Genomic DNA, 27,432 nt, shown 5'->3' on the forward strand with positions numbered 1-27,432 from the left:
GGCGCCCTGTTGGCCTGTGAGTTCGCGCCAGTAGCGGACCGATGTGCGAATAGGCCGAAGGCAGCACAACGCGCCAAGATCCGGATGGCACCGAGGTGGTGTCTAGTAAGTTGCCGCACTGGTGTGGCCATCCTACAATGTTGAAAGTCGGCGTGGGGCGCCCCGTTGGCCTGTGAGATGGCGTCAGTAGCGGACCGATGTGCGAATGGGGCCAAAGGCAGCGCAACAATATTTTCTGAATAGAAGACACCACAAGGCGCTGAGATGCCAAGATCCGGATGGCACCGAGGTGGTGTCTAGCAAGTTGTGGCACTGGTGTGGCCATCCTACAATGGTAAAAGTCGGCGTGGGGCGCCCTGTTGGCCTGTGAGATGGTGTCAGTAGCGGACCGATGTGCGAATGGGGCCAAAGGCAGCGCAACAATATTTTCTGACTAGAAGACACCACAAGGCGCTGAGATGCCAAGATCCGGATGGCACCGAGGTGGTGTCTAGTAAGGTGCACTGGAGTGGCCATCCTACAATGCTGAAACCGGCGTGGGGCGCCCCATTAGCCTGTGAGATGGCGTCAGTAGCGGACCGATGTGCGAATGGGGCCAAAGGCAGCGCAACAATATTTTCTGAATAGAAGACACCACAAGGCGCTGAGATTCGGTTACCACCGAGGTGATGTCTAGCAAGTTGCCGCACTGGTGTGGCCATCCTACAATGCTGAAAGTCGGCGTGGGGCGCCCCGTTGGCCTGTGAGATGGCGTCAGTAGTGGACCGATGTGCGAATGGGGCCAAAGGCAGCGCAACAATATTTTCTGAATAGAAGACACCACAAGGCTCTGAGATGCCAAGATCCGGATGGCACCGAGGTGGTGTCTAGTAAGTTGCACTGGTGTGGCCATCCTACAATGCTGAAAGTCGGCGTGGGGCGCCCCGTTGGCCTGTGAGATGGCGTCAGTAGCGGACCGATGTGCGAATGGGGCCAAAGGCAGCGCAACAATATTTTTGGAATAGAAGACACCACAAGGCGCTGAGATTCGGTTAGCACCGAGGTGGTGTCTAGCAAGCTATGCAGCTGAGTTGCGTGCGCACTTGCGGCGAATAGGTCGAAGGCAGCACAACAATGTTTTCTGAATAGAAGACACCACAAGGCGCTGAGATTCAGCTACCACCGAGGTGGTGTCTAGCAAGTTGCTGCACTGGTGTGGCCATCCTACAATACTGCTCCGAATAACGGCGTGGGGTGCCCGAAGGGGGGGGGGGAGGCGGCGTGAACGGGCCTTCCTAGGTGGAGGCTCGTCTGCTGTAGTGGGGCGCCCCTTTACCGTTTCAGTTGCCATTCAGCTGAGTTTCGGCCGCTCTTGATGCTACAGCGACAGGCGGCTGCAACAGGACTCTCAAAATGGCGGCCTGTTCTTTGGATTTGGGCCTGGTCCACTAAAATGGCCCTGGGACACCTTAGAACTCGGACGCTCGATTTTTTTTTCCTTTCCTCTACATGCAAAAAAAGGTAAATGCCCGGTACGTTATACGCTTCATCTGCCACGATGTACTCTCCAGAGGAACCGAAAAAAAATATAGTTATGGTAACTATACCATGCATCGTCATATGGAGAGGTGGCACCAATTAATTATAGTGCTGCATAAAAGAGAGATTTGGAGGAGAACCCCCGACCTGCCAGTACATTCATCAAAGAAGTGGCACTGACAGCATCAGAGGCAAGGGAAACGGTCCCAAATATTTAGAAGAACTTTGGAAAGATTAAAATGACATGTTTAGATTGTGGCAAATTAATTTCATGTGGACAGATGAGTGTTACTCTATAAATACAGCATATGAACATCATCATAGTCGATGGTTGGTAGAGACATTTTGACTATATCCTGGACCTGCCGGTCCTCGCCCAAAATGGCGCCGGAATAAATGGGACTCGTAACTCCTTGTTGTGTACTGGTTGCAGAACCTTGAAATCACGAGATACGTATGCAGTTTTGAAGCACATGGCGGGCGGGGACGAGAATTGATTGAGTATTTCGACATCCCTATTGATATTAAGTTCTGATGTGTTATTGATTACTGTACTATTGAAAGTTCGAATTAACGTCACCCATGGTACTTGCCCGCAAATGTATATCTAGATAATTTTATTGTAACTGGCCCTGTCGTATTTTAATTATAAAATGTACGTCCACCGATTCCGCAACTGTTAGACACCTTAGTTCTTGCAACCTAATGGCCCGCCCGTTACGTTCCTCTACAGTGTAAATGTCTACTCATCATATACGATTACAGTTTGCTCCGTGGCCGGCCCACGTGGTTATAGGCTCGTATTTGTATAATGAAATTTTCACAATAAAGGTTTTTAAAAGAAAACATGGTAGTGGTATATACATTGGTAAAGTTTTTAATAATAGTCACTGTTTTAGAATCATTAAAAGGCAAGTGAAATAAAGCAGACCAATTACATGAAGGGTAAAAGGTATAATACGCAGGAACGCAGTAAAGATAAATGGTCAAGGGCTGTTGTGTTTTCTACTCCTGCAACATGAAGTGATCGATAAGAATCTCATATTCAGGCGTATCGGCGACTAAGACAGCAGGTCGACCCTCTTTTGCTCAACGGCTCCGTCATGGGACGAAGAAACGCCCTTTTTCTCGAAAAAAGAATATATTTTACTTGCAGGACAGTTGTAAATTTTCCGGGAAAGTATATTAGCCTGGAACATTAAAACATATATTTAAGAAAAAATATTGTTCGGAAGTAATAAAAAGCGTAATTTTTAGGTCATATGACCAAGCCTTTCATCATTAGAATAAGAAAAGTAAAATGAACCAATGAAAAGTTTTATTAACAAGTCACATGACCTGTTATGCATACGTTACGCGCTGCGCGTCGCGCCCCGGATGACTTCCGGATGCGCTAACGCGGCGCGTCATATGACGCATTACGCGACAACGCAGGTCCAGAATATAGTCAAAATGTCTCCACCAACCAGCGGTCGGAACACAACCCCTTTCAGCAGGCTAAATAGTTCTGTTAAATGACAACAGAAGGGACAGGCAACAAGAACCATCAGTCAAAGAGGGGAGGGCTAGTTCTTCTCTACCGGGTTACATTGGGGCGCTACCGGAACAGATCGAATTGGTAGTCTACAGTGTTTCTGGATGTTTCAGACTGAAGCTGGGGTTAGCATGAGAGCACCACCATTTCGTAGCTCCGTCGTGGCCATTCCGCGAGCAATCATGGCAGCCGCTCTTTATCGTTATTTTGGGCGGGGTGGGTGGCGGAGCCCAGCTGTATTGCAGCCATCATGGTGTGGAGTTCAGTTCATCTCACTAGTTTCGTATTTGTCATGAGGGGTTGTTCCTAATGTTTCTATTTTAGCGAGGTCAAAAAGAGATCCCATTAGTGGCCTACTGATTTTGCTCGATTCCTTTTGTTTTTTTACATGATTTTTCGTTATCTGCAAAGACTAAACAGAGTATTGCGACTCTGTGTTTGTTTGTAAATAGAGAATGAACCAAAGAGAACCAATTCTAAAACAGTAAATGCTTGGATAACAATCAATCAAATGGAGAGAGAAGCAGGCACGACGTATTACAACGGGGGCAAAGGCCTGCGTTAACTACCTTTCACTATCTGCAAAGAGAGAGTACTCCTAATAGAAATGAGGGGGGGGGGCAGCATTCAAAGCAGATCAGTGTGCATAAACACGAAAATGTTTTTACTTACCACGTACTTGACATTCGACAGCTTATGATATTTGCTATTAAAAAACCATTGAAATTCACTGAAAAAACCATAGGTTATAGACCATATATAGTTAGGAATTAGCATTTACAAAACCTTGAAAATTCACTGAAAAAACCATAGGTTATAGACCATATATAGTTAGGAATTAGCATTTACAAAACCTTGAAAATTCACTGAAAAAACCATAGGTTATAGACCATATATCGTTAGGAATTAGCATTTAAAAAACCTTATTTTACCCACACAAAACCATTGAAATTCTATATATAGTTAGTTGCACTAACTATATATCGCGCACCCGCAATCCACTGCTGATGATGTCACATATTACATCATTCATGACATGGTCAGTGACATCACTGATGACATCACTGATGACATCTCAAATGACATCACTGATGACATCACTGATGACATCTCATTTGACATCAATGACCACATCACTGATGATATCATTCATGTGACAATACAATGCATCTCCTCACATTTTAATATAACCTCTGTTTCACCCAGTGTTAAATACAGAGTATAATTTTTGAAACCATTGACACACCAATACTAGTTACTACATACGCACTCACTGATTCCTACGTCTACACACACCTTCACTCATTCACCCATACAATCATTCATACATACAATCACTCATCTTTACAACACTATCATATGCACTCATACACCTATACAGACACTCACAGTCTGCCACTCATCCATGGAGTTACTCACACACCTAGTCAGTCCTGTAAAGAATCAATGAGACTTCCATTTTCTTGTCTATACAGTTAAACATAGAGCACCTTACATTTTCAAACATATACTAACACATACTTACCTTCTTCTACAATCATTGATACAAGTACACATTGATCTGCACAGAGTCACACACCTCCCAGCCAGCCACACACACACTCAGTCTCCCATACAAATACTTGGGCAATCAATCAATAACCCATATAGTTACTCATATAGCTACTGATCAACACATGCAGCAGTTTACAGAACAACAGACATAATGATGCACAAATTAAGACAGTTTAGTCACTAACCCATGCACTCAGTGAGACACATTTAATCACTCAGTCATACAGTCAGTCATGCACCTACTAAATCCTTCATCCAGACACTTATACATCCACTCATTCTTCAATATGTAAGACATATTTTAACTTTACAGAAACATACAGTCACTGGATGTTGTCATCAGTGATGTCATCAGTGATGTCATTTGAGATGTCATCAGTGATGTCATCAGTGATGTCACTGACCATGTCATGAATGATGTAATATGTGACATCATCAGCAGTGGATTGCGGGTGCGCGATATATAGTTAGTGCAACTAACTATATATGGAATTTCAATGGTTTTGTGTGGGTAAAATAAGGTTTTTTAAATGCTAATTCCTAACGATATATGGTCTATAACCTATGGTTTTTTCAGTGAATTTTCAAGGTTTTGTAAATGCTAATTCCTAACTATATATGGTCTATAACCTATGGTTTTTTCAGTGAATATATATATATATATATACATATATTCACTGAAAAAACCATAGGTTTCACTGATGACATCTCAAATGACATCACTGATGACATCACTGATGACATCATCCAGTGACTGTGTGTTTCTGTAAAGTTTAAATATGTTTTACATATTGAAGAATGAGTAGATGTAGAAGTGTCTGGATGAAGGATTTAGTAGGTGCGTGACTGACTGTATGAGTGAGTGATTAAATGTGTCTCACTGAATGCATGGGTTAGTGACTAAACTGTCTTAATTTGTGCATTATTATGTCTGTTGTTCTGTAAACTGCTGCATGTGTTGATCAGTAGCTATATGAGTAACTATATGGGTTATTGATTGATTGTCCAATTATTTGTATGGGAGACTGAGTGTGTGTGTGGCTGGCTGGGAGATGTGTGACACTGTGCAGATCAATGTGTTCTTGTATCAATGATTGTATAAGAGAGTAAGTATGTGTTAGTATATGTTTGAAAATGTAAGGTACTCTATGTTTAACTGTATAGATTAGAAAATGGAAGTGTGATTGATTCTTTACAGGACTGACTAGGTGTGTGAGTAACTCCATGGATGAGTGGCAGAGTGTGAGTGTCTGTATAGGTGTATGAGTGCATATGATAGTGTTGTAAAGATGAGTGATTGTATGTATGAATGATTGTATGGGTGAATGAGTGAATGTGTGTGTAGACGTAGGAATCAGTGAGTGCGTATGTAGTAACTAGTATTGGTGTGTCAATGGTTTAAAAAATTATATTCTGTATTTAACACTGGGTGTAACAGAGGTTATATTAAAGTGTGAGGAGATGCATTGTATTGTCACATGAATGATATCATCAGTGATGTGACCATTGATGTCAAATGAGATGTCATCAGTGATGTCATTTGAGATGTCATCAGTGATGTCATCAGTGATGTCATTTGAGATGTTATCAGTGATGTCATTTGAGATGTCATCAGTGATGTCATTTGAGATGTCATCAGTGATGTCATCAGTGATGTCATTTGAGATGTCATCAGTGATGTCATCAGTGATGTCACTGACCATGTCATGAATGATGTAATATGTGACATCATCAGCAGTGGATTGCGGGTGCGCGATATATAGTTAGTGCAACTAACTATATATGGAATTTCAATGGTTTTGTGTGAGTAAAATAAGGTTTTGTAAATGCTAATTCCTAACTATATATGGTCTATAACCTATAGTTTTTTCAGTGAATTTCAATGGTTTTTTATTAGCAAATATCAAAAGCTTTAAAATGTCAAGTACGTGGTAGGTAAAAACATTTTCGTGTTTATGCACGCTGATGTGCTTTGAACGCTGCCCCCCCCCCTCTTTTCTTTTAGGAGTATTCTCTCTTTGCAGATAGTGAAGGGTAGGTAACGCAGGCCTTTGCCCCCGTTGTAATCCGTCGTGCCTGCTTCCCTCTCCATTTGATTGATTGTTATCCAAGCATTTACTGTTTTGGAATTGCTTCTCTTTGGTTCATTCTCTATTTACAAACAAGCACAGAGTCGCAATACTCTGTTTAGTCTTTGCAGATAGTGAAACATCGTTAGAAAAAACAAAAGGAATCAAGCAAAATCAGTAGGCCACTAATGGGATCTCTTTTGACCTCGCTAAAATAGAAACATTAGGAACAACCCCTCATGAGAAATATGAAAGTAGTGAGAGGAACCGAGCTCGACGCCACGATGGCTGCAAGACAGCTCGGCTCCGCCGCCCACCCCGCCCAAAATAACGACAAACCCTATGCAAATATTATAAATATATACAACACACCAGCAAAGTAACAGGGTAAAACGTTTTATTAAATAACTATTTACATGGCAGCCTGCTGCAACATCGATCCAAATACATGCCGCCGTTCCCGGGATTTCTCCCCGACTACTCTGCGGCCTAGGAGATGGAGAGGCCGGGGCGTTGACTAGACGGGGCCTCCAGCCGCAACCACAGCGCCAACGATCGCTGCTGACGGAGGGGAGCCTTGCCGGTGAGACCACTGATCTGAAGAACTGCTGCCTGCGGTGCCTCCCTGAGCCGCTTGACGGAGGCCCCCGAGGGGCGGTGTGGTGGCGCGGATTCGGAGGGGGCGCTTGGCTCCTGCCCCCTCCCCAAGTCTTGTTGCCCTGGTGTGGCTTGAGATCCCCCCGACATAGGCGGCCGGCTCCCGGGGTCCGGCGGAACTTTTTGCCTTTTGGTTACTCTTCCATTCTGGACCTTGTCCCACAATCCGTTTGAACTGAAGACACGTCCTGCGGTGCCCTGGTCCGACCATCACATATACCTGCACCAGGAGACGGCGTGGGGTGCACTGGAAGGGAGAGGCGGCGCGAACGAGCCTCCCCCACCTCCCCAGGTGGAGGTTTCACAGCTGCACCCCAGCGCTTCACTTGACGTAGGCGGCCGGCTCCCGGGGTCCGGCGGAACTTTTAGCCTTTTGGTGACTCTTCCATTCTGGACCTTGTCCCACAATCCGTTTGACCTGAAGACACGTCCTGCGGTGCCCTAGTCCGACCATCACATATACCTGCGCCAGGAGACGGCGTGGGGTGCACTGGAAGGGAGAGGCGGCGCGAACGAGCCTCCCCCACCTCCCCAGGTGGAGGTTTCTCAGCTGCACCCCAGCGCTTCACTCGGCAGCTGAGTTACGCCCACTCTTGCGGCACAGTGCCTCTCTCGGCCAGCTGAGTTGCTCCTGCTCTTGCTATTACAGCGTCTCACCCGCCATCCGGCTGAATTGCACCCACTCTTGCAGTACAGCGACAGGCGGCTGCCACGGAGCTCACGAAATGGCGGTCGGCTCCACAGACTTGGGCCTGGCCTGCAAGGATGGCTCTGGGCAACCCTGGAACTCGGACGCTTGACTGCTAGGGCATGGGCCCCATTCCCAAAAGCGTCCCCTCAGCCTTGAAGATTCTACAAGAGTCACCGGGGCCCCCGACTCCCGCTGGGGAGCGACTGCCATGATTGCTCACGGAACGGTCACGACGTGGCCACGGGGTGCTCTCATGCTGACGCCAGCTTCAGTCTGAAACATCCAGAAACACTGTAGTATCGCGTTGTCGCATAATGCGTCATATGATGCGCCGCGTTAGCGCACCCGATGCGCGAAGCGAGGCGCGAAGCGCAGCTTCCCGGAAGCGATCCGGGGCACGGCGTGGAGCGCGTAACGTAAGCATAACAGGTCATGTGACTTGTTAATAAAAATTTTCATTGGTTCATTTCACTCTTGGTTTCCTAATGATGTAAGGCTAGGTCATGTGACCTAAAAATGACACTTTTCATTGGTTTAGAACTATTTTTTTGTCCCAAATGATGAAAACCCCTCCTTGTTTCCTCACTCTGACTTTCATCTTTGTGAGAGGAAGACCTACAGTGCCTCGCTCGGCCACCTGAGTTACGCCCGCTCTTGCGGCACAGTGCCTCGCTCGGCCAGCTGAGTTGCGCCCACTGTTGCGGCACAGTGCCTCGCTCGGCCAGCTGAGTTCCGCCCACTCTTGCGGCACAGTGCCTCGCTCGGCCAGCTGAGTTCCGCCCGCTCTTGCGGCACAGTGCCTCACTCGGCCAGCTGAGTTCCGCCCACTCTTGCGGCACAGTGCCTCGCTCGGCCAGCTGAGTTCCGCCCGCTCTTGCGGCACAGTGCCTCACTCGGCCGGTTGAGTTTCGCCTACTCTTGCGGCTACAGCGTCTCACCCGCCATCCAGCTGAGTTGCGCCCACTCTTGCGGCCTATGACATGGAGAGGCCGGGGCGTTGACTAGGCGGGGCCTCCGGCCGCAACCACAGCGCCAACGATCGCTGCTGATGGAGGGGAGCCTTGCCGGTGAGAGCCACTGATCTGAAGAACCGCTGCCTGCGGTGCCTCCCTGAACCGCTTGACGGAGGCCCCCGAGGGGCGGTGTGGTGGCGCGGACTGGGAGGGGGCGCTTGGCTCCTGCCCCCTCCCCAAGTCTTGTTGCCCTGGTGTGGCCTGAGATCGCCCCCGACATAGGCGGCCGGCTCCCGGGGTCCGGCGGAACTTTTTGCCTTTTGGTGACTCTTCATTCTGGACCTTGTCCCACAATCCGTTTGACCTGAAGACACGTCTTGCGGTGCCCTCGCAATGCGGCCTGGTCCCTGAATGTGTGCAGGTGGACAGTATTGATTGGATCAAGATGGCGGCTTCACACAAAGCTGACTCAAGTGTTGCTGCTGATGCTATGCAGACAAAAACTGGTTTTCAGTTTGTACATTCTTCAGGATTTTTCCATCCAAGGCTGGTTGAGAGTTTGTAGAACGATGGCTTCAGATTTTCAACATACTACTCTTCAACAATCTTCATAAATGTAACAATGTGAGACTCACTAGGAGAACGGCCGTTTATCTTTCCTTTCAAAATGCTGCCAACAATATTTTCTGAATGGAAGACACCATCTTGTAGCATAAAGGGCTGCGTCAAGGGTGGTATTGCCCAGAATATCTTGTTTTCTAGTGCTCGTAATGACGAAGCCAGAACTGCCGAAAAGGATTCTGGTCCTGCCGCTACTTATTGGAGACATTGAACTATACTCTGGACCTGCCTGGCCTCGACCAAAATGGCGCCAGTATGGGAGCTATTTGCAACTCCTTATGACGTTCTAGTTACTTAGCCTTGACGTTATGGGGGATGTATGCGGTCTTTGTGCACATGGCGGGCGGGGAAGGGTACTGACTGGGAATACGGACAACCCTATTGATGTCGATTTTTCATTATTGATTATTGTATTAATAAAGCTTCGAAGTAATGTTACCCATGATACTCGCCCATGGTGTGCATATGGACGATTTTATTGTAACTGATCCTGTTATACTTTCAATTAAAAAATCAACCTTCACTGATTCTGCAACCGTTTGTCACGTTTAGTTTTTTCAAATAAATGGCTCGCTTGTTACATACTCCTATACCCCTGGCTTTTGAAAGACACCATCTTGTAGAATAAAGGGCTGCGTCAAGGGTGGTATTGCCCAGAATGTCTTGTTTTCTAGTGCTCGTAATGACGAAGCCAGAACTGGTGAAAGGGATTCTGCTCCTGCCGCTACTTATTGGAGACATTGAACTATACTCTGGACCTGCCTGGCCTCGACCAAAATGGCGCCAGTATGGGAGCGACTTGCAACTCCTTATGACGTTCTAGTTACTTAGCCTTGACGTTATGGGGGATGTATGCGGTCTTTGTGCACATGGCGGGCGGGGTAGGGTACTGACTGGGAATACGGACAACCCTATTGATGTCGATTTTTCATTTTTGATTATTGTATTAATAAATCTTCGAAGTAATGTTACCCATGATACTCGCCCATGGTGTGCGTATGGACGATTTTATTGTAACTGATCCTGTTATACTTTCAATTAAAAAATCAACCTTCACTGATTCTGCAACCATTTGTCACGTTTAGTTTTTTCAATTAAATGGCTCGCTTGTTACATACTCCTATACCCCTGGCTTTTGAAAGACACCATCTTGTAGAATAAAGGGCTGCGTCAAGGGTGGTATTGCCCAGAATGTCTTGTTTTCTAGTGCTCGTAATGACGAAGCCAGAACTGCCGGAAGGGATTCTGCTCCTGCCGCTACTTATTGGAGACATTGAACTATACTCTGGACCTGCCTGGCCTCGACCAAAATTGCGCCAGTATGGGAGCAACTTGCAACTCCTTTTGACGTTCTAGTTACTCAGCCTTGACGTTATGGGGGATGTATGCGGTCTTTGTTCACATGGCTGGCGGGGAAGGGTACTGACTAGGAATACGGACAACCCTATTGATGTCGATTTTTCATTATTGATTATTGTATTAATAAAGCTTCGAAATAATGTTACCCATGATACTCGCCCATGGTGTGCGTATGAACGATTTTATTGTAACTGATCCTGTTATACTTTCAATTATAAAATCAACCTTCACTGATCCTGCAACCGTTTGTCACGTTTAGTTTTTTCAATTAAATGGACCGCTTGTTACATACTCCTATACCCCTGGCTTTTGAAAGACACCATCTTGTAGAATAAAGGGCTGCGTCAAGGGTGGTATTGCCCAGAATGTCTTGTTTTCTAGTGCTCGTAATGACGAAGCCAGAACTGCCGAAAGGGATTCTGGTCCTGCCGCTACTTATTGGAGACATTGAACTATACTCTGGACCTGCTTGACCTCGACCAAAATGGCGCCAGTATGGGAGCGACTTGCAACTCCTTATGACGTTCTAGTTACTTAGCCTTGACGTTATGGGGGATGTATGCGGTCTTTGTGCACATGGCGGGCGGGGAAGGGTACTGACTGGGAATACGGACAACCCTATTGATGTCGATTTTTCATTATTGATTATTGTATTAATAAAGCTAGAGATAAGTCAAGTACGTGGTAGATAAAAACATTTTCGTGTTTATGCACGCTGATGTGCTTTGAACGCTGCCCCCCCCCCCCCTCATCATTTAGATTACCACCGCCCATTGCACAAAAGCGTACCGGGCGCTCCCCACGCAAAAATAACGATTTTCTTTTTTTTTTTTTTTTTTTTGCCCCGCGGGGCCCTTTTAAAGCCTCCACATCAAACCTAGAGGGTGAGGGAGGATCTACTATGCCCCCTTATGGTCATTTCCCCCTTTGTTTTGGCCTCCTCTTGTCTCTCGATCCTACCGAGAGACAAGATGGCGGCCGCTCCGGACTGTTTAGAATGTTGACAGACACCGGAGAGCCAATCAGCTTCGCATCGCGAAGTTCCGTTACGCGTCAAGTACGCGAACCGGAGCGCTACCCGGAGCGCTGTTACAGATATATATATATTTTTGAACGTTAATTTATCAAAATCCACTGGAGCACATATATTGAGACCTAGCAAAGGCACATCGGGCTAACAGTCCCTACAATTTTGCCAAGTTTCATGCAAATCCATTCAGCCGTTCGGGCTAAAAGTGAGGCCAACCGCCCTATGGAAATTAACATGGGAAAAACGCGTTTTGGGACCCCCCTTTTTTCTCGGCCCCCCCTTGACGAACCCCCCCAAATTTTCAGGGACTGCTCAGAAACAAAATGTTCCATTTTCCTGAAAATTTCAGCCAATTCCGTCCACAAACGCCAAAGTTATTAGACATAGAATTTTCAAAAATCCCATAGAGAAAAAATCCTAACTATATATACCTACTGGCGACCGCCAGTAGGTAATATATATATATATATGAAGAGATTTTGGAAATGAAACACATGTACTTTTCTTTTTGGGGAAATTGAGTTATTGCAAGAAAAATACAAACAAAATTTAAAGCGCAGTTCAAGTGGTGGAATTTGTTCTTTTTTGTTAATCTGGATCAATGACCAAGGTTATTATGGTTGGCTAAGTCATTTAACTACTGTTGTACTATTAAGAAAGATTGTGTCTCCAATAAAACGTTTGCACTTTTTAAGAGGCTGCAAACAGCAGAAGATTTTGCATCTAGCACCATATATGGAGTACCAGAGTTTGCCCATGTTCACCCTCTGTGGCATTCGCTCAGATGGCTTCCAATCCAGTTCCGAATCTAATTCCTACACTGTTACTGATGCAGAAATTCCTCTGCAGAGCTGGCCCTAAATGCTGGTCAGAATCAGTCCACTGGCGTACCCCAAGCAGAGGAATAGCATTGTCCAGAACACATTAGACAACAAGCAGGACACTTTTTTGGCAGCTGCTAGGTGAGAACATTGTCACAATCCTGGATGGCAAGATTTGAATGAACTTCCCTTAGATACTATGATGATACTGCCCCTTTTATGGGTTACCTCAAGCTGTACTTTATCCTACTGGTTTGTACAGTATATACAAGTACTTGGATGCATGTGTGTTAAAGTAATATACAAAGGTCTATTTCATGATATGTTGTGTGAACATGGGCAAATCCCTCTTGTCTCTTTCTCACTGTCTCTCTCTGTCAGAATCAGCGTTTCTGACCATTAGGTTCAGATAGGGTGCTCAGATAGAATGCAAACCCTGGGGTGCACAGCAATTTTGAAACCATCTCATTGTTACCTGCACCCGCGAAGATCTTGGAAAAGCTGGTTTATCAACAACTGTCTTCCTTTGTAGCAGCTAATGACTTGCTTCATGTAACTCAATCTGGCTTCCTGGCTGGATATAGCACCAAGGCCATTCTACTAGAAGTGTCTCAGGCTGTTAGAGAGGCTCGGAATGGAGGTGCCAACACCATGATAGTGATGCTAGGCCTTTCAGCAGCATTCAACACAGCATAACATTCTACCTTGTTGAAAAGATTAAGCCATTTTGGCTTTCAGGGCACTGTGCTGTCATGGATATGATTTTTTTTTAGAAGATAAATCTCAACGGATCTTCTTCCATCCATTCTCCTCTTTGCCCAAACCTTTAGTTTGTGGGGATCCACAGGGTTCTGCTCTCAATCCGTTGCTTTTTAACCTTTACTTGGCCCCTTTTGCCACCTTTATTGAAACCAGGAGAGTGAAGGTTGTTTCGTATGCATATGACCCATAACTTATGTTTTCAACTACAGAACATTCAGAAGCAGCTTTTCTCAATTTCAAAGAGTGTTTAAAATACATTTTCAAATGGATGGACATCAACTTTTTTAAAGATGAACACGGACAAACAGAGGAGCTCTTCTTCAGCCAGATGGCTCCCCTCCTTCTAGCCTCTGGTGGCCCTCTGAATTGAATCCTCCACCAACACTGGTTACTTCATCTAGACATTTTGGGGTTTTGTTTGACTCTCACCTCTCCTTTGTGACCCAAATTTGGCAGATTCCATTGTCCTGGTTTCTGAAGTTAAGATCTGTCAGGAAGCTATTGCATCTTCTTCCGGAAGACACCCAAAAGATCGTAATCCATGCAAAGGTGACAACGCATTTGGATTAATCTAACAACCTATATCTGGGTCTTCCAGGTTTCTTGACTCAAATACTCCCAATGATATAGAATGCGGCAGCCAGGTTGATTCGACAGGTTCCCTTTCGTCATCACATCTCCCCTCATTTGAAGCAGCTGCATTGGCTTCCGGTTGCCAAGAGGGTTGAGTTCAAATCCCTGACATTGGCTTTCAGAGCCATTATGGGTAAAGGTCCACAATACCTGAGAAAAAAGCTTAGTAAGTATCATCAGGAGAGACCATTGAGATCTAACCACCTACGACTCTTGCGCATCTTGAGGTTTGCCGAGGTTTGTCAAGGTATTTACAACAAGGGGTGGTGATGGACAGAGTCTCTGAATTAAGCAGAATACTCTCACCCAGTCAAGAGATCAGGGCTAGATCCAACACCGTTTTTTAGCTCATTGCACCATCCCAGTTTCAGAACCTGGCTGTATGCAAATTAGTCTGTCCCTGGCCCAGTGCATCATGGGAACAGGGCAGACCAGACTACAAAAGCCAATTCTTACACTGGGAAGGAAACAAGCTTCCGGGGACCGGTTTCTGGCATTTCAGCCGTCTTCGGCCCGGCTTGCTTGAATCCTGATGGTGCAATGAGCAAGGGACTCACATCTGAGTATACCCTTCCACGCTTAGGGTGGACAAAAATATTTACAAAAAGGGGTGGTGACTCTGAATTAAGCAGAATACTCTCACCCAGTCAAGAGATCGGGGCTAGATCCAACACCGTTTTTTAGCTCATTGCACCATCCCAGTTTCAGAACCTGGCTGTATGCAAATTAGTCTGTCCCTGGCCCAGTGCATCATGGGAACAGGGCAGACCAGACTACAAAAGCCAATTCTTACACTGGGAAGGAAACAAGCTTCCGGGGACCGGTTTCTGGCATTTCAGCCGTCTTCGGCCCGGCTTGCTTGAATCCTGATGGTGCAATGAGCAAGGGTTTGTCAAGGTGGCAGGTCTTTCTTGGTAATATTGGCCAAACCCATCCATCTACGCATGGTCGAGTATGAACACTGTTTCAGTAAAGATTTTAAAACCATGCTCTTCAATCAAGTGTTGATATAAATGGCCTATCCTATTCTACAGTCAGGCTTTTGAGTGCCGGGACGCCTCTGTTGAAGTGACCGCATACAGTACAAATGACTTTTATTGATTGATAGATAGGGTTACTCTGTGACCCTATGTCACCAAGGGCTTAGCGCTTCACTAGCTTGATTTTCCAATTTACAAACCTTTATGTTCTGATACTTTGGTACAACTTATTTCATTGCGGGAATGAAGATTACAAAAATAATGCATATGGAGCTGTATCCTGTACAGGCTCCACATAGGTCCAGTCCCCTGTTTGTATGTGTTTGCATTATCAAAAATAGCCATTTTTAACTTCTCAGGGGCGTCAACAACTGTTTACAAAATTAAATAATATTGACAGAAGCATAAATATATAAATAAAGCAGGAAAATACACCCTTAGTTTGATTTGCTGGAGCAGCGCAAGTTCAGCCAACAAAATCTAATATGGAAAATTGGTTTTCTTGACTTAAGCACTAGAACGTTGCAACAAAAAGCGAGTATGCAAGCAAAGTGATATGTTAAAGTCTAATGTATCACATCGTCGTTTAGAAAAATATATTTTTTTAAGCTGCAACCCTATCATTAAAATGGTACATTTTGTATACTTGTGGTACGTGAGTTAAATGAAAGATATGATAATTTGTGTATTTGTTTCTGTATGTCTATAAATTGTATAAACAGGAGTTGCTTAGCCCTGGTCCATGGTCACAGTAGTGATTCAGTGAGGGTCCACAGAAGTCTAAAGTTTAAGAACCACTGGTCCAATATTCATAAATTTAACTTGGAATTTCCCCAGTTTAAATCATGATATTCGGCCAGAAAATCTCAGAAAGACGCAGCCTCTGCTTACTATTTCTGAGCTGTGCTGTCTGAAATCATGCAGTTACTTAGAAAACGTTAAAAAAAACGAAAACGAAAAAAAGAAAACAAAAAAGTTAAATGTGAATATTTTTGACCGAATAAATGCAAAAGAAGACAGGTTGTCAGATTTGCACTGAGCGGGCATATATGTGTATGATACCGTCCCTGCTGTTCAACAGAGATCTGGTATGGGTGAATTGAATTCAAGGTGACACAGTAACTCTAATGACCTCACACACTTGGTATGCACTTACCTTCAAGTATCTTCCATTGTATGTGCAGCCACATTCATTCATGGACACACAGCGGTCCCCATCGAAGACGTGTTCACCATCACACTGACAGCCTTCAAAGCACTGTTTAGTACACTGGGAAGGTCCAGCAAGGAGAGCGCAGCCAAAGTCACAGGTGGACGTGCAGAGCTCGTAATGGCCTTTAGCACCACAGGTGACGGCTGAAGGGAAAAAATAAACAAAAAACATGTTTTAAATGCAGAAAGGTGTGTCTCACTCTCCTTTGCTGACCAGTTTTGCTTTAGAATATCTTAGCTGAATGTTCTTTTTTCAGAAATACTGGCTTCTGTGCTTAAATGGCACCTGGGATTGTCCCTCCTGGAGACGATACAGATGCAAGTCAAGAAGTCAAGGCTAGAGCTAATAAAAAGCAACTTTTTTAGTTGATGTGGAAATGAATTAGTTTGTGGAGTGCTATGCCCAGACCTCTGTATTCATTGTTTGCACAGAAAAATCATGAGATCGCTCTCAGGAAATGTCCAAGATCTATGTTTTCCCTAAACTGGTAGGATGCGATTCGGCTGTGGTGAGCGATGTCACATCATTATACATTTTTGTGAATCAGGACCTTCTCTGTTCATTTTAATCCATTTGTTTCTAAATAGGCCTCTTCGCAAAAACATTAGGAGAGTAAATATTCAAGTGTTACTTATTTCCTGGTGCGCTATCCTATAACACCTTGAGATGCTGTGTCAAAAAATGGAAGTACATCTTACAAAGACAGTACTGAGAAAAAAGGATCAAGTGCAATATGCAGAAATTTACTGACCAAATTCAAATATTATATAGTATTCCCTTAGTATCTGCAGGAGAGAATTTGTTCTTCCTACATGCACCCCATTTCTTTCTTTATTTTTTTGTGTAATATTTGCCAGTATCTTTTTAGATCCAGCATACAATCCTATTTAGTAAATGGTAGGATAACATTGCTCATTTCACAATTTGTTGTTACATTGGGTTTACTTACGACAAAATGAGGCAGTTCTCCATGATGAAATAGTGGCCCCGGCAGCTTGGCATGCTGCTGCATAGGCCTGAAGACTCTTACAAAGAATATCTCCACTTCCAGACGCATAACACAAATCATAGGCGCAGTGATTGTAGTAGACTGTGGGACTGACTTTGGCATGACACTTTTTGAAAGGTCCAGCAGTGTTGGTGATCATACCACAGGAAACAGTGCCCTTGTAGTAGCGTGCTATCTTGTTTGCAGCACAGACTGGACACTGACCCACGCAGTCATCTCTGCACTTGGCTTTAGCATTCGTCACTTTCCATGCAAGGCCAAATTGCTTCACATTCTTGGCAATCTTTTTATTAGGCAGCATGAACTCATCTTTTTTATTGCCATTAAAGTTGCCACACAGGCCTCCCAGTTTCCCCTTGTAGGTGCTCGGGACGCTGATCATCACATAATAGACAGTGTCGTAAAGTACAGTAAGACCAAAATCAGTCTGAAGAACAATATGTATCCCCTCCTGGTTGATCCATACTGTGCCGTCATTAAGGGTCAGTGGTAAATTGTTAATTTCTCCATCAACCTGTCAATAAAAAACAGACATGGGAAAATAGTTGCAAAGACTTCACTTAATTGTTTCTGCATACAAATCTTTTTCACATCAGGTAACATTTTGGCTCTGCGGTGTAGGATCTATGTGATGACTAGCAAAGTGTTTGAAATAATGGTCAGGACTGTACACCATCCAACTACTCATCCATATTTTGAGAGGGTCGCAATGGTAGATTGATTGAACCTTTGGCAGTTTAACTTCTCCTGGCCGGGGTCTCTGAGGATTTGGACATAAGCTGTGCAAAGGTCTTGGGTTTACTCCACCATTCATGGTGGCAAACCACCTAATCAGTTCAAATTGTCTGGTGGAATTGCCCCCTTGAACCACTTCCATCCTTGTGAAAGCTGAAAATGGTGTCCCTATCATATTAGCTCATAATACTCTGCATGATGGGAGACTGGTAGATAGACAATGACAATATAACTCCAATTTTTTAGATATTCTGTTTCTTCACCAAAATGGTTCCTACCGAAACAGACATAACCATTTGGGTGGTGAACCACTACCCTGACCGAAAACTTAAAAAAGACAGTCTTTTAACCACTGCCTTAGTGAAAGATTTAAGTCCCTAAATTTAGCAGACACGGAATCTGATCACTCGAGGAGACCAGGGTGGGGCACGAGTACGCGGAACGGCGGCTCTTTTTCTCAAATTCAGGAACTTATATGCAGAGAAACCGAACCATACCTGTATTTGCCCAGCGGAATTTATTTTAACTACAGAGTTCACCTCACGCCACAGGATTAATGTGGCCTGGAATTATCGCCACATTGGAAACTACAATACAGTGAAACCGTTCAGCTGTGAACAAGTCGCATGTACAAACTTACTGAGGCGACAAAACACGTGTTGGCTTGGGAACAGTTTACTTACTGGAAGCTTGAAGATTGATTAAAATAAGAAGAAATCAACTGATTGATTTACTTTCTTATGTGTGAATAACAACTGAAACGATCATTTTGAATTTACGTGTGCTGGTGTATATTATTGATTTTGTCTTGTTGCTTATGTAACAGAAACCTAGGGAGACAGGTGGTTCTCCTTAAGCCTTCAGCACCGTCACCACTCAGAAAATCACCTTGCAAATATTTAGTGAAACCACCTAAAGGCAACTATATCCTATTACCCATACCACCAACCCCCCCTTTAGACTACACGTAATCTGATTAACAGGCTTTCCAATTGTCCCTATTTTCCTGTCAAGGTGCTGTGTAATTTCCATCTTATCCTCATGAGCTTCCGGTTTCATAACTTTGCTAGTGATTCGCTTCAAGGCTGAACAGATAAATCCCTGGATGGGGTTTCCATCACCCACGACAATAGGCTACCTGGTAAAATTGAGGTAAAACAGAGGCTAAGGTTTTAGGAGAAATACATTTTCAAAGTGAAGATAATCTTTCTTGAAAAACACTCCCTCTTGCCAGGGAACATTCAAAGAATATGACAACATTGTTACAGGTAAGTAACCTGTTCTTTTTACCTGTATTTACGATCGATCTCAGATGTCACATTTTAGCTGTTAACTTTTCATATATGGTGTACTGAAGCATTGTGCTCATTAACACAACGAGTACCAGGTCAAGCCACATGCCTTGTTGTTGAACTTTCCCATCTTTGATCGCCACTACTTGCAGTTATTGCTTTATGCAGCAGTGGTGTACTCAAGGTATGCCTCACTGCAACCTCAAATGAAAGGTACCTTACAGACGTAAGTAAATGCATTTATGGACTCACCTTGACTTTCCACTTCCTCCCTCTTTCGATGTTGATAGTATGCCCATCCACAGACACGGCCACCATCCTGGTAACTGCCACATTGCCCTTACCCAAGCTTTCATTCTCTACCACGACTGAGAATGCCCGAAGTCTTGAAACATCTTCAATTACTTTGGTCAGTATGTATGTGCAGGTGCCTTGGAACTGAAAGGACAGGCCATCAAATGAAATGTAGTGAGGATCTCCGGATACAACACATTTTCCAATTCCGGTTGGCTGACATCTCGGCATGCCATTCACCCCCTTGCACTTTTCATTGACACTGCAGGAAACTTTCTTGCACGCTACAGCTCTATCGTTACCGCACTTGCAGCGTTCCTTGCACCCATTATCTAGATAGAACTCTTGCCCCCTCTTGTAGTACCTTTCCTTGAACACACACCCACATTGTGCTTCAGGGACACATTTGTTTCCACTCAAGATGAAACCATTGTTACAAAAGCATCCTGTTGTGCACAGCGCATTGCAACCTGGTGGCGGGGACAGACCCCAGCAGGTGGCAGGGCATCCATTTCCACACACCTCATAGTGCATATTCACGGGGCAAGATGGACCTGGTAGAAAAAAGAACACCATCTTGTAAGTACATTGGGAAAAAGTGGGTCGGCAGAGAAAATGAATATCTTGTATGTAGTCAAAAAGTAATGACATGCTGTTATTACACTAAGAAAACAGTAATGACATGTAAGCACATTGAGAAAAAAATAACATTTTGTAAGTACACTATGAAGAAATAAAAGCATGTAAATACATTGAGAAAAAAAGAATGCCACATAAGTGATTCGAAGGGAGAACAAGTAATACTATGTTTAACGTAAATTTATAGAAATTACTACAATGTTTTTCTGTCAATAAAAAATCTGTTGTTGTGGCATTCTGTAAAAGTAATACATTTAAAGTCCAATGCAAGAAAAGTAATATCATGCAAGGACATTAAGGAGAAGTAATATAAAGTAAATAATTTGAAGCAAATTATACATAAGTTCCTTGCGAGAAATAGTTAGGGGCAGATTTACAAGCCCCTTGTGCCACTTTTGCGTCACTTTTCCCATGTTAAAAGTGACGCAAAAGTGGCGCAAGGGGCTTGTAAATCTGCCCCTTAGTGTTTAGTAAGCATAAATATTATAAAGTGACTATCCTAATGAAAAGTAATATTGTTATGTAAGTATATTGAGAAAAGGTAATTATATGTGATCAGTACATTGCGAAAAACTAATGACATGATTCAAGAACAGGGAGAAACAGTAATACTATAAGCACGTTGAAAAGATAATCATGTAATAATCATGCAATATAAGCATATTTTAATGAAATTTGATTATCATTTGGGTGTGCAGGATCACCACCATAATTTGGCGCTGCTGCTGGCCTACCAAACCCAGGGCTCTACTGTACCATTTAAAGGTGGGTAAATTCTGAGATGCATATTTATTAAAGAGTTCTGTTGTCCTTGTGCATCGCAGTGGTCCGCAAGGGCAATTGCTATTAAGTTAGATTTATCAAGTGCAGCATAAGGCCACAAGCCCTGCATGACTTGATAAATCTAGAGTGACGCAACACAGCGCAAATCACTGCAGTGTGTTACTCTGCCCCATGGTGGGGTTCCATCGGTGGAGCGTGGGTGTTCCAACTCATCCATCCATGTATTTTGATGTATTCCCAGAGTTACCAAGACTATAAACCTGGGAATACATCAAAATGCTACGCCTCGCCTGATGAGGCATAATGAGGAGACATCTCTTAATTTCTCCTTGAGTTTTTCCATCTAGCACACATAGAAGAAGGAAATTGCCTTAGATTCACCCTTCCTGCACAAAAACAATCCTGGTTACCATGGTGCAATGGTGCATGCATTGGCGCTAGACAGCCAAAAGTGCGCCAGTGCATGGAACAGTCAGGAATGCACTGTGTAATGGTAAAAACTGCACATTTCTGCCCTTTTCCTATCATGGAGCAAGCAAGGCTACTTGCTGTGCTGCGATACTTCTTGATAAATGTGCCCAAGATTCCGTTAGGCAAGCTTCAAGTGGAACCCTTAACCTGTTAACCTGTGTTCCAAAACCTCAAAAGATTTACCTACCCAGGATGAGCATGTGAAATACCACCCCAGCCGCTGCAAGTGAAGGCTGTTGAGAACCCCGACAGACAAGTTTAAATTTGTTTTCCTTTTTCTGTACGTCTGTTTATAAATGTTGCAAGTGTTGGTTTCCAATTGTTATAGACACAGCATCGGTGTACTTAAGTGTCATTGAATTTTTAATAAATAGATTCCAGATTTTATAGGTTAGGACTGATAAAGATTTCACAATGCTTGTAAAGCCATAAATAAAATATAGAATGCCACCTGTATGCTTTTTGACAAATAAAAGCACTGGAAAATGATCTGTTTTACATTTTTGGAAGCAAAAGCAAGCAACAGGAGGTTACCCATAAACCCAGTGGAGACCAGGGTAATTATGTATAACATAAACAATGTCTTGAGGGGTATCGTTTGAAATGGGAATAGTTAAAGAGCAAAATAAATTGCTGTGGAGGTGCATAGGGAAACACAAAGACATGGAGCGAGACCTTTTTATACAAATGCTTTCCACATATATTTAAGTAAATTATATGGTCAATACAAAAACAAATTAACCCATAAACAAAATGCACTGGGTTACATTAAATGTCATGTAACCTGTGATAACGGGCACAAGTGCTTGTGAAAGGTTAAAGGCGACAGTGACACGTGAGGGGGTATGTACAGCAGAAGAAGAGGCGCAAACAGGGATGTATGTAAATATATATATATATAAGGCCATACAACACTTTCTTGCAAAAAGAGACACAGGTTTTCAGGAACACTCAAGAATGTTGTTTGATATGATTACGATCTGTCTTGAGAACAATATCTTCTTGTTCGCTAATCAACTTTTTTTACAGACCAGGGGAGTGGCAATGGGGGCCTGCTTCTCTCCCAGTTATGCCTGTCTTCATATTGGTTACTGGGAGGAGCAGGTCCTTATGAAACAACATGTTGCCACCATGAACACCAATGTTAAACTGTGGTTAAGATATATAGACGATCTATTGTTTGTATGGGATGGTACTGAGGACGAGGCTGTTGAATTCATAAAGAAATTGAATGTCAACAATTTCAACATTCAATTCACTAGCACCCTCAGTAAATCGTCTATTGTCTTCTTAGATCTGGAGATCTTTGTCCATGCAGGTAGACTCCAGACTAGATTGCATCGTAAGCCTACAGCAGGGAACACATTGCTGCATGCAGATAGTCAGCATCCAGCACATCTGATACGAAGTATCCCCTATGGGGAGATGCTTCGGATTCGGAGAATTTGTAGCAATGAACATGAATGCCGGCTGGCACAATCCCTCTGTAAAACACGATTCATTGAACGGGGCTACAAATCAGAGACCATAGATAATGCTATCATTAGAGCCAATAAGATTGACAGAGTTACACTCCTGGGCTCAGGCAGTGTTCAACCCAAGACCCTAATTGACAAGGTGGGGGAGGAGACTAGACTAATTATGGCTTACAATAACCAACACAAAAGTATCCATAAAATAGTGAAGGACAACTGGTTCCTAGTCTCCAGTGACCCAGTGATTGGTTCCTATATGTCCAAACAACCTAGCATTACATATCGCAAAGCCCGGGCTATGCAAGACAGTCTTGTGACTAGTAGCCCTGAGGTAAATACAGGCTCATGGCTCAGTGGGAGTAAAGGATTTTTGAGATGCTCCATTTGTAAAGCATGTAAACATGGCATTAGTAAAACAGAGGTTTCTACCCCTCTTTCGACCACAAGTGCATAAACGAATTCTTCAGCATCTACGAGCTATCACTCACGCAGATGCTACATACCCTGTAGCCAGGCATTTTGAAAGCAAACATGGAAAGGATGCATCCCAGTTGAAGTATTTCGCGATAGATTGTGTTCCTCCCCAAAGGAGAGGTGGTGATAGGGAGTCCCTTTTACGCAAACTGGAGACTCGCTATATAATACTACTTGACATTAAGGCACCGCAAGGTCTTAACATTGGGGAGGACTGCCACACCTATCTCTGATTATCTGTGTTACTATATGCTGCCTTGTTTGTTTACTGCATCTCTACCCCTTTACCCGTATCTGGAGTTTTGCAATGAAGTTTGAACCATTTTATGATACTGTGACTCATGAACTTTAAATAATTGATTAACATGTCCCCGAAACTCTCCATGACCAAACATTTTTTTAATAGTTTGAAACTATATCAATTTCACATTTTGGGAGCACTATTATGCCATCACGATGCTTTTGCACTAACAGCGATTTTGCACATGTACAGTACCTAGAACTGGCCTTGACATTTACAGCCCACTTGGGCATTACTGCACAATATTAAGGAGTTCATGACAACTGAACTTTTCAATCAGAGTATATTTTGTATAGAGTTTTGGAATTTTAATGGTTATATTTTACATGTATATAACTATTTATTCGGCTTTTAACTTTTATATCATTTTAAAAGTTTGCTTATTGCCGTTGCCATGTTTTCTCTTGTAAATACATGTCGATTCCTGTAAATGGTACTTTCCGGTCAACGACAGCTGTTTTCATGATTCATAATTTATGATCATTTCGTTGTAATAATGTGCAATATGGGCATTTATGCCGCAATGTAACAATTGTAACATCATGGAGACATTGACAGTATTTTTTCTGTTTCCATTGCATGTGATGGCACTTTGCACTTTAAATTGGGTGATCTGCCCTCGTGACGTTTGTCATGTGATCAAGGCTATCTCTAGCCGAAACGCGTCATGGCGGACTGGTGCTGGGCTGAAATTTAAATAAAGAATATTTGCACCATCCTTGGGTCTCGCTGTTCCTGTTTTGCTGACTGGCTGTCAGTGTTTTGCTGGCTAAAACTTCAGGAGCGCCACGTACCTAATATATATATATATATAGTGAAATATACTGTGTTTCTTGTACAGTTAATACACTTATGTACAAATTGGGATCTTCTGGTCAATCACAGTGAAAGCGCCGTGAATTATGCTGTGGGGGTCAACGGCGTTTCGGCCTGCATGTACTGTTAGGCCATCATTAGGACCAGGTTACAAAATGTCAATACAGTGTGGGTGGGCATCACTGAGCGAATCCAGACAGATGGCGTATCCCGGTGGTAGGCGGCAAACTGCTTTATCAGGACTGAATTCAATTAATTGGTGCAGGTTCGGAGAGGAAGAGATTCAAGACGCAGTCAGCAATAAGCCATCAAGGATCACGTGATCATGGAGGGAGCTGTGTTTTCCTGTGGTTGGCCGGGAACCACAAACAGAGTCAGAATGAGTCGAAGGGAAAAGGAGCAGTCTCCTTGAGGTGCGAGCGCCCACTGTTGAGCCGGCTTGAGTCCTTTGATAACTGATCAGTCATCACCAAACTCACGCTGGTTCACCAGCACAGGAAAACGCAGCTCCCCCCACGATCATGCGGTCCTTGATGGCTTCCTGATGAACGCTTTTTGGAACTCTTCCCATCCGAGCCCGCATCAATTCATTGAATTCACCCCTGATAGAGAGGTTTGTCGCCTACCACCAGGATACTCCGTCTATCCGGATTCACTCCGTGATACCCACACACACTGTATTAGAATTTTGTAACCTGGTCCTGGTGATGGCCTAACATTGCATTCAGGCTGAAATGCCAGTGACCCCCACAGCGTAATTCACAGCACCTTCACTGTGATTGCCCAGTAGATACCAATTTGTACATATGTGTATTAACTGTATAAGCATCACAGTCTATTTCACTGTATATACAACCTATTTGCGCGTCTTTTTCCTCTGTACATACCCCTTCATGTGTCACTGTCACGGTTTATCTTTCACAAGCACTTGAGCATGTTATCATAGGTTACATGATATTTAATGTAACACAGTGCATTTTGTATATAGAATCATTTGTTTTTCTGTTGACCATATAATTTACTTAAATATATGTGGAAAGCATTTGTATAAAAAAAATGTCTCGCTCCATATATGTGTGTTTCCCTATGCCCCTCCAAAGCAATTTGTGTTGCTCTTTAACTATTCCCCTTTAAAACGATACCCCTCGAGACATTGTTTATATATTACATTTTTAGAAAACATATAAACATTCTTAATGCAGCGTCAATTAGTTCCGTTTAGTTTACTTTTAGGTGTGCAGAAAGTGCAACCTTTATGAGCTTCTACTAGTGCAGGGAGAACCGGATCTATGGCAGATTTGTTTAGGCTAACCAGTGACTCTGTATAATTTGCATTTCTCTTCACTCTGTACATTTATTATGTCTCGCTGGCGTTGCAGCGCAAAGCGCTGCCGCCAACGAGACTTATAGTCGCCGTGTTTCCTCCCAAGGGAGACAGACCTGGGCACGAGCCGATTCAGGTCTGGGCACGAGCAGACACTGGTCTGTGAACGCACGAGCCGCCAACGTGCCCGCTCACGGCCTCACGCTCCTGCCCTCCCGCGTCTCTTCCAAGGCGCGCTCCAGGCCGACTTGTTTTTTTAACTTCCTTTTTGCGAGCGCACATCTCCTGGTCCCGCACGTCTTGCTCGCTATCACTTTCGCGCGCACCATTTGCTTGTTTTTTATCTCCGTAGCATAGAAAATGGAGTCACACCTTGAACGTCGGGGAGCCATAGGCTGCACGATTTTAAAAAGTCCCTCTCTTTCTCGTAGCTTTGAAAAGCTCTTTAGATGAATTAAAACAAAGTTCTGGCATTGTCACAGGGACGTTTACACGCTTACTTCGGCGAGGCGGCAGCAAGAGGCACACGGCTCAGCCCTCCCTTGCCACTCCTGAGAGAAGTCTCGTCTAACCCCGCCTCTGGACTGCCAGGTGTCCCCATGCCGCCGTTGTTTATCATCTCTTCACAACAATACGCACAGCCTGTTCCCTACGCATGGCTAATGGTGTCACAGGAGTGTGGCTCAGAGCTCACGTGCCCTCATCTCAGCCTAACATTTAACCGCTGGTAGTGTCGTATCTTCTCTTACCGCTCCGACGCCTGAGGGGTTTGGGCAGGAGATGCCTGCTCTCCAGAGGAGGTCCGAGGAAGCGCCACCCTGTGCCTGCTGCCACCAGATGGGTAAGTACCACCTAAAACAAGTATAGGAGGGTGTAAGTGCATCCTTCCAGAGCTCATGCTGGGTGTTGTTGTAGCTACGTTCTGTGTGGTGCAACCCCCTGCTTTTTTTGTGGACACCCATTATTTTACTAATAGCTTATATTTTTCCCACCTAAAGAATTATGATAATTGGATGAGAAATCAAGGAGTGTTGTGATTTTTTTCTGCTTGCTTCCATTGCCTGCAATTTTTCTATCTTTCCTCTTCTCATTTGTTAGCTTGAGTTTTGAATTTCAGGAGTGCGGGTTGTTTTTGTGCGTTCAATTGAATATGTTCAAGATTTCGCAAAGGCAGAAGAACACTAAAGCTATTCAGGCTCCGAGAGGGCTCTGTATACACTTTTGATTATCAGATCCATGAAGGACGGAAAATATAGCGCAGTGCAACAACCTGCTTGAAATACTGCATGAACAACTGAATATGCATAGCTTGGTGCAATTGCGTTGAAAGGCACATTAAATACTGTTGTAATTCTAGTACTGGTAACAATAGTATTTGTTTTTACTAATATACTAATATGGCTGTCATGTTATTTAATATTGTT

At 43.8% G+C, this 27,432-nt stretch overlaps 1 protein-coding gene across 1 annotated transcript in view; it reads right to left on the reverse strand.

Annotated features, from left to right (window-relative positions):
* Positions 1-27,432, reverse strand: part of LOC144769643 (IgGFc-binding protein-like) — a 388,460-nt gene that overhangs the window by 83,596 nt on the left and 277,432 nt on the right. Inside the window, exons 16-18 of the mRNA XM_078653819.1 lie at positions 19,684-20,279; positions 17,345-17,918; positions 16,339-16,538 (exon numbers count right to left, since the gene is read on the reverse strand). Of these exons, the coding sequence (XP_078509945.1) occupies positions 16,339-16,538; positions 17,345-17,918; positions 19,684-20,279 (1,370 nt within the window). The remainder of the gene's footprint in view (positions 1-16,338; positions 16,539-17,344; positions 17,919-19,683; positions 20,280-27,432) is intronic.

Source organism: Lissotriton helveticus, chromosome 7, assembly GCF_964261635.1.
Source record: "Lissotriton helveticus chromosome 7, aLisHel1.1, whole genome shotgun sequence".
Taxonomy (NCBI): Eukaryota; Metazoa; Chordata; class Amphibia; order Caudata; family Salamandridae; genus Lissotriton; species Lissotriton helveticus.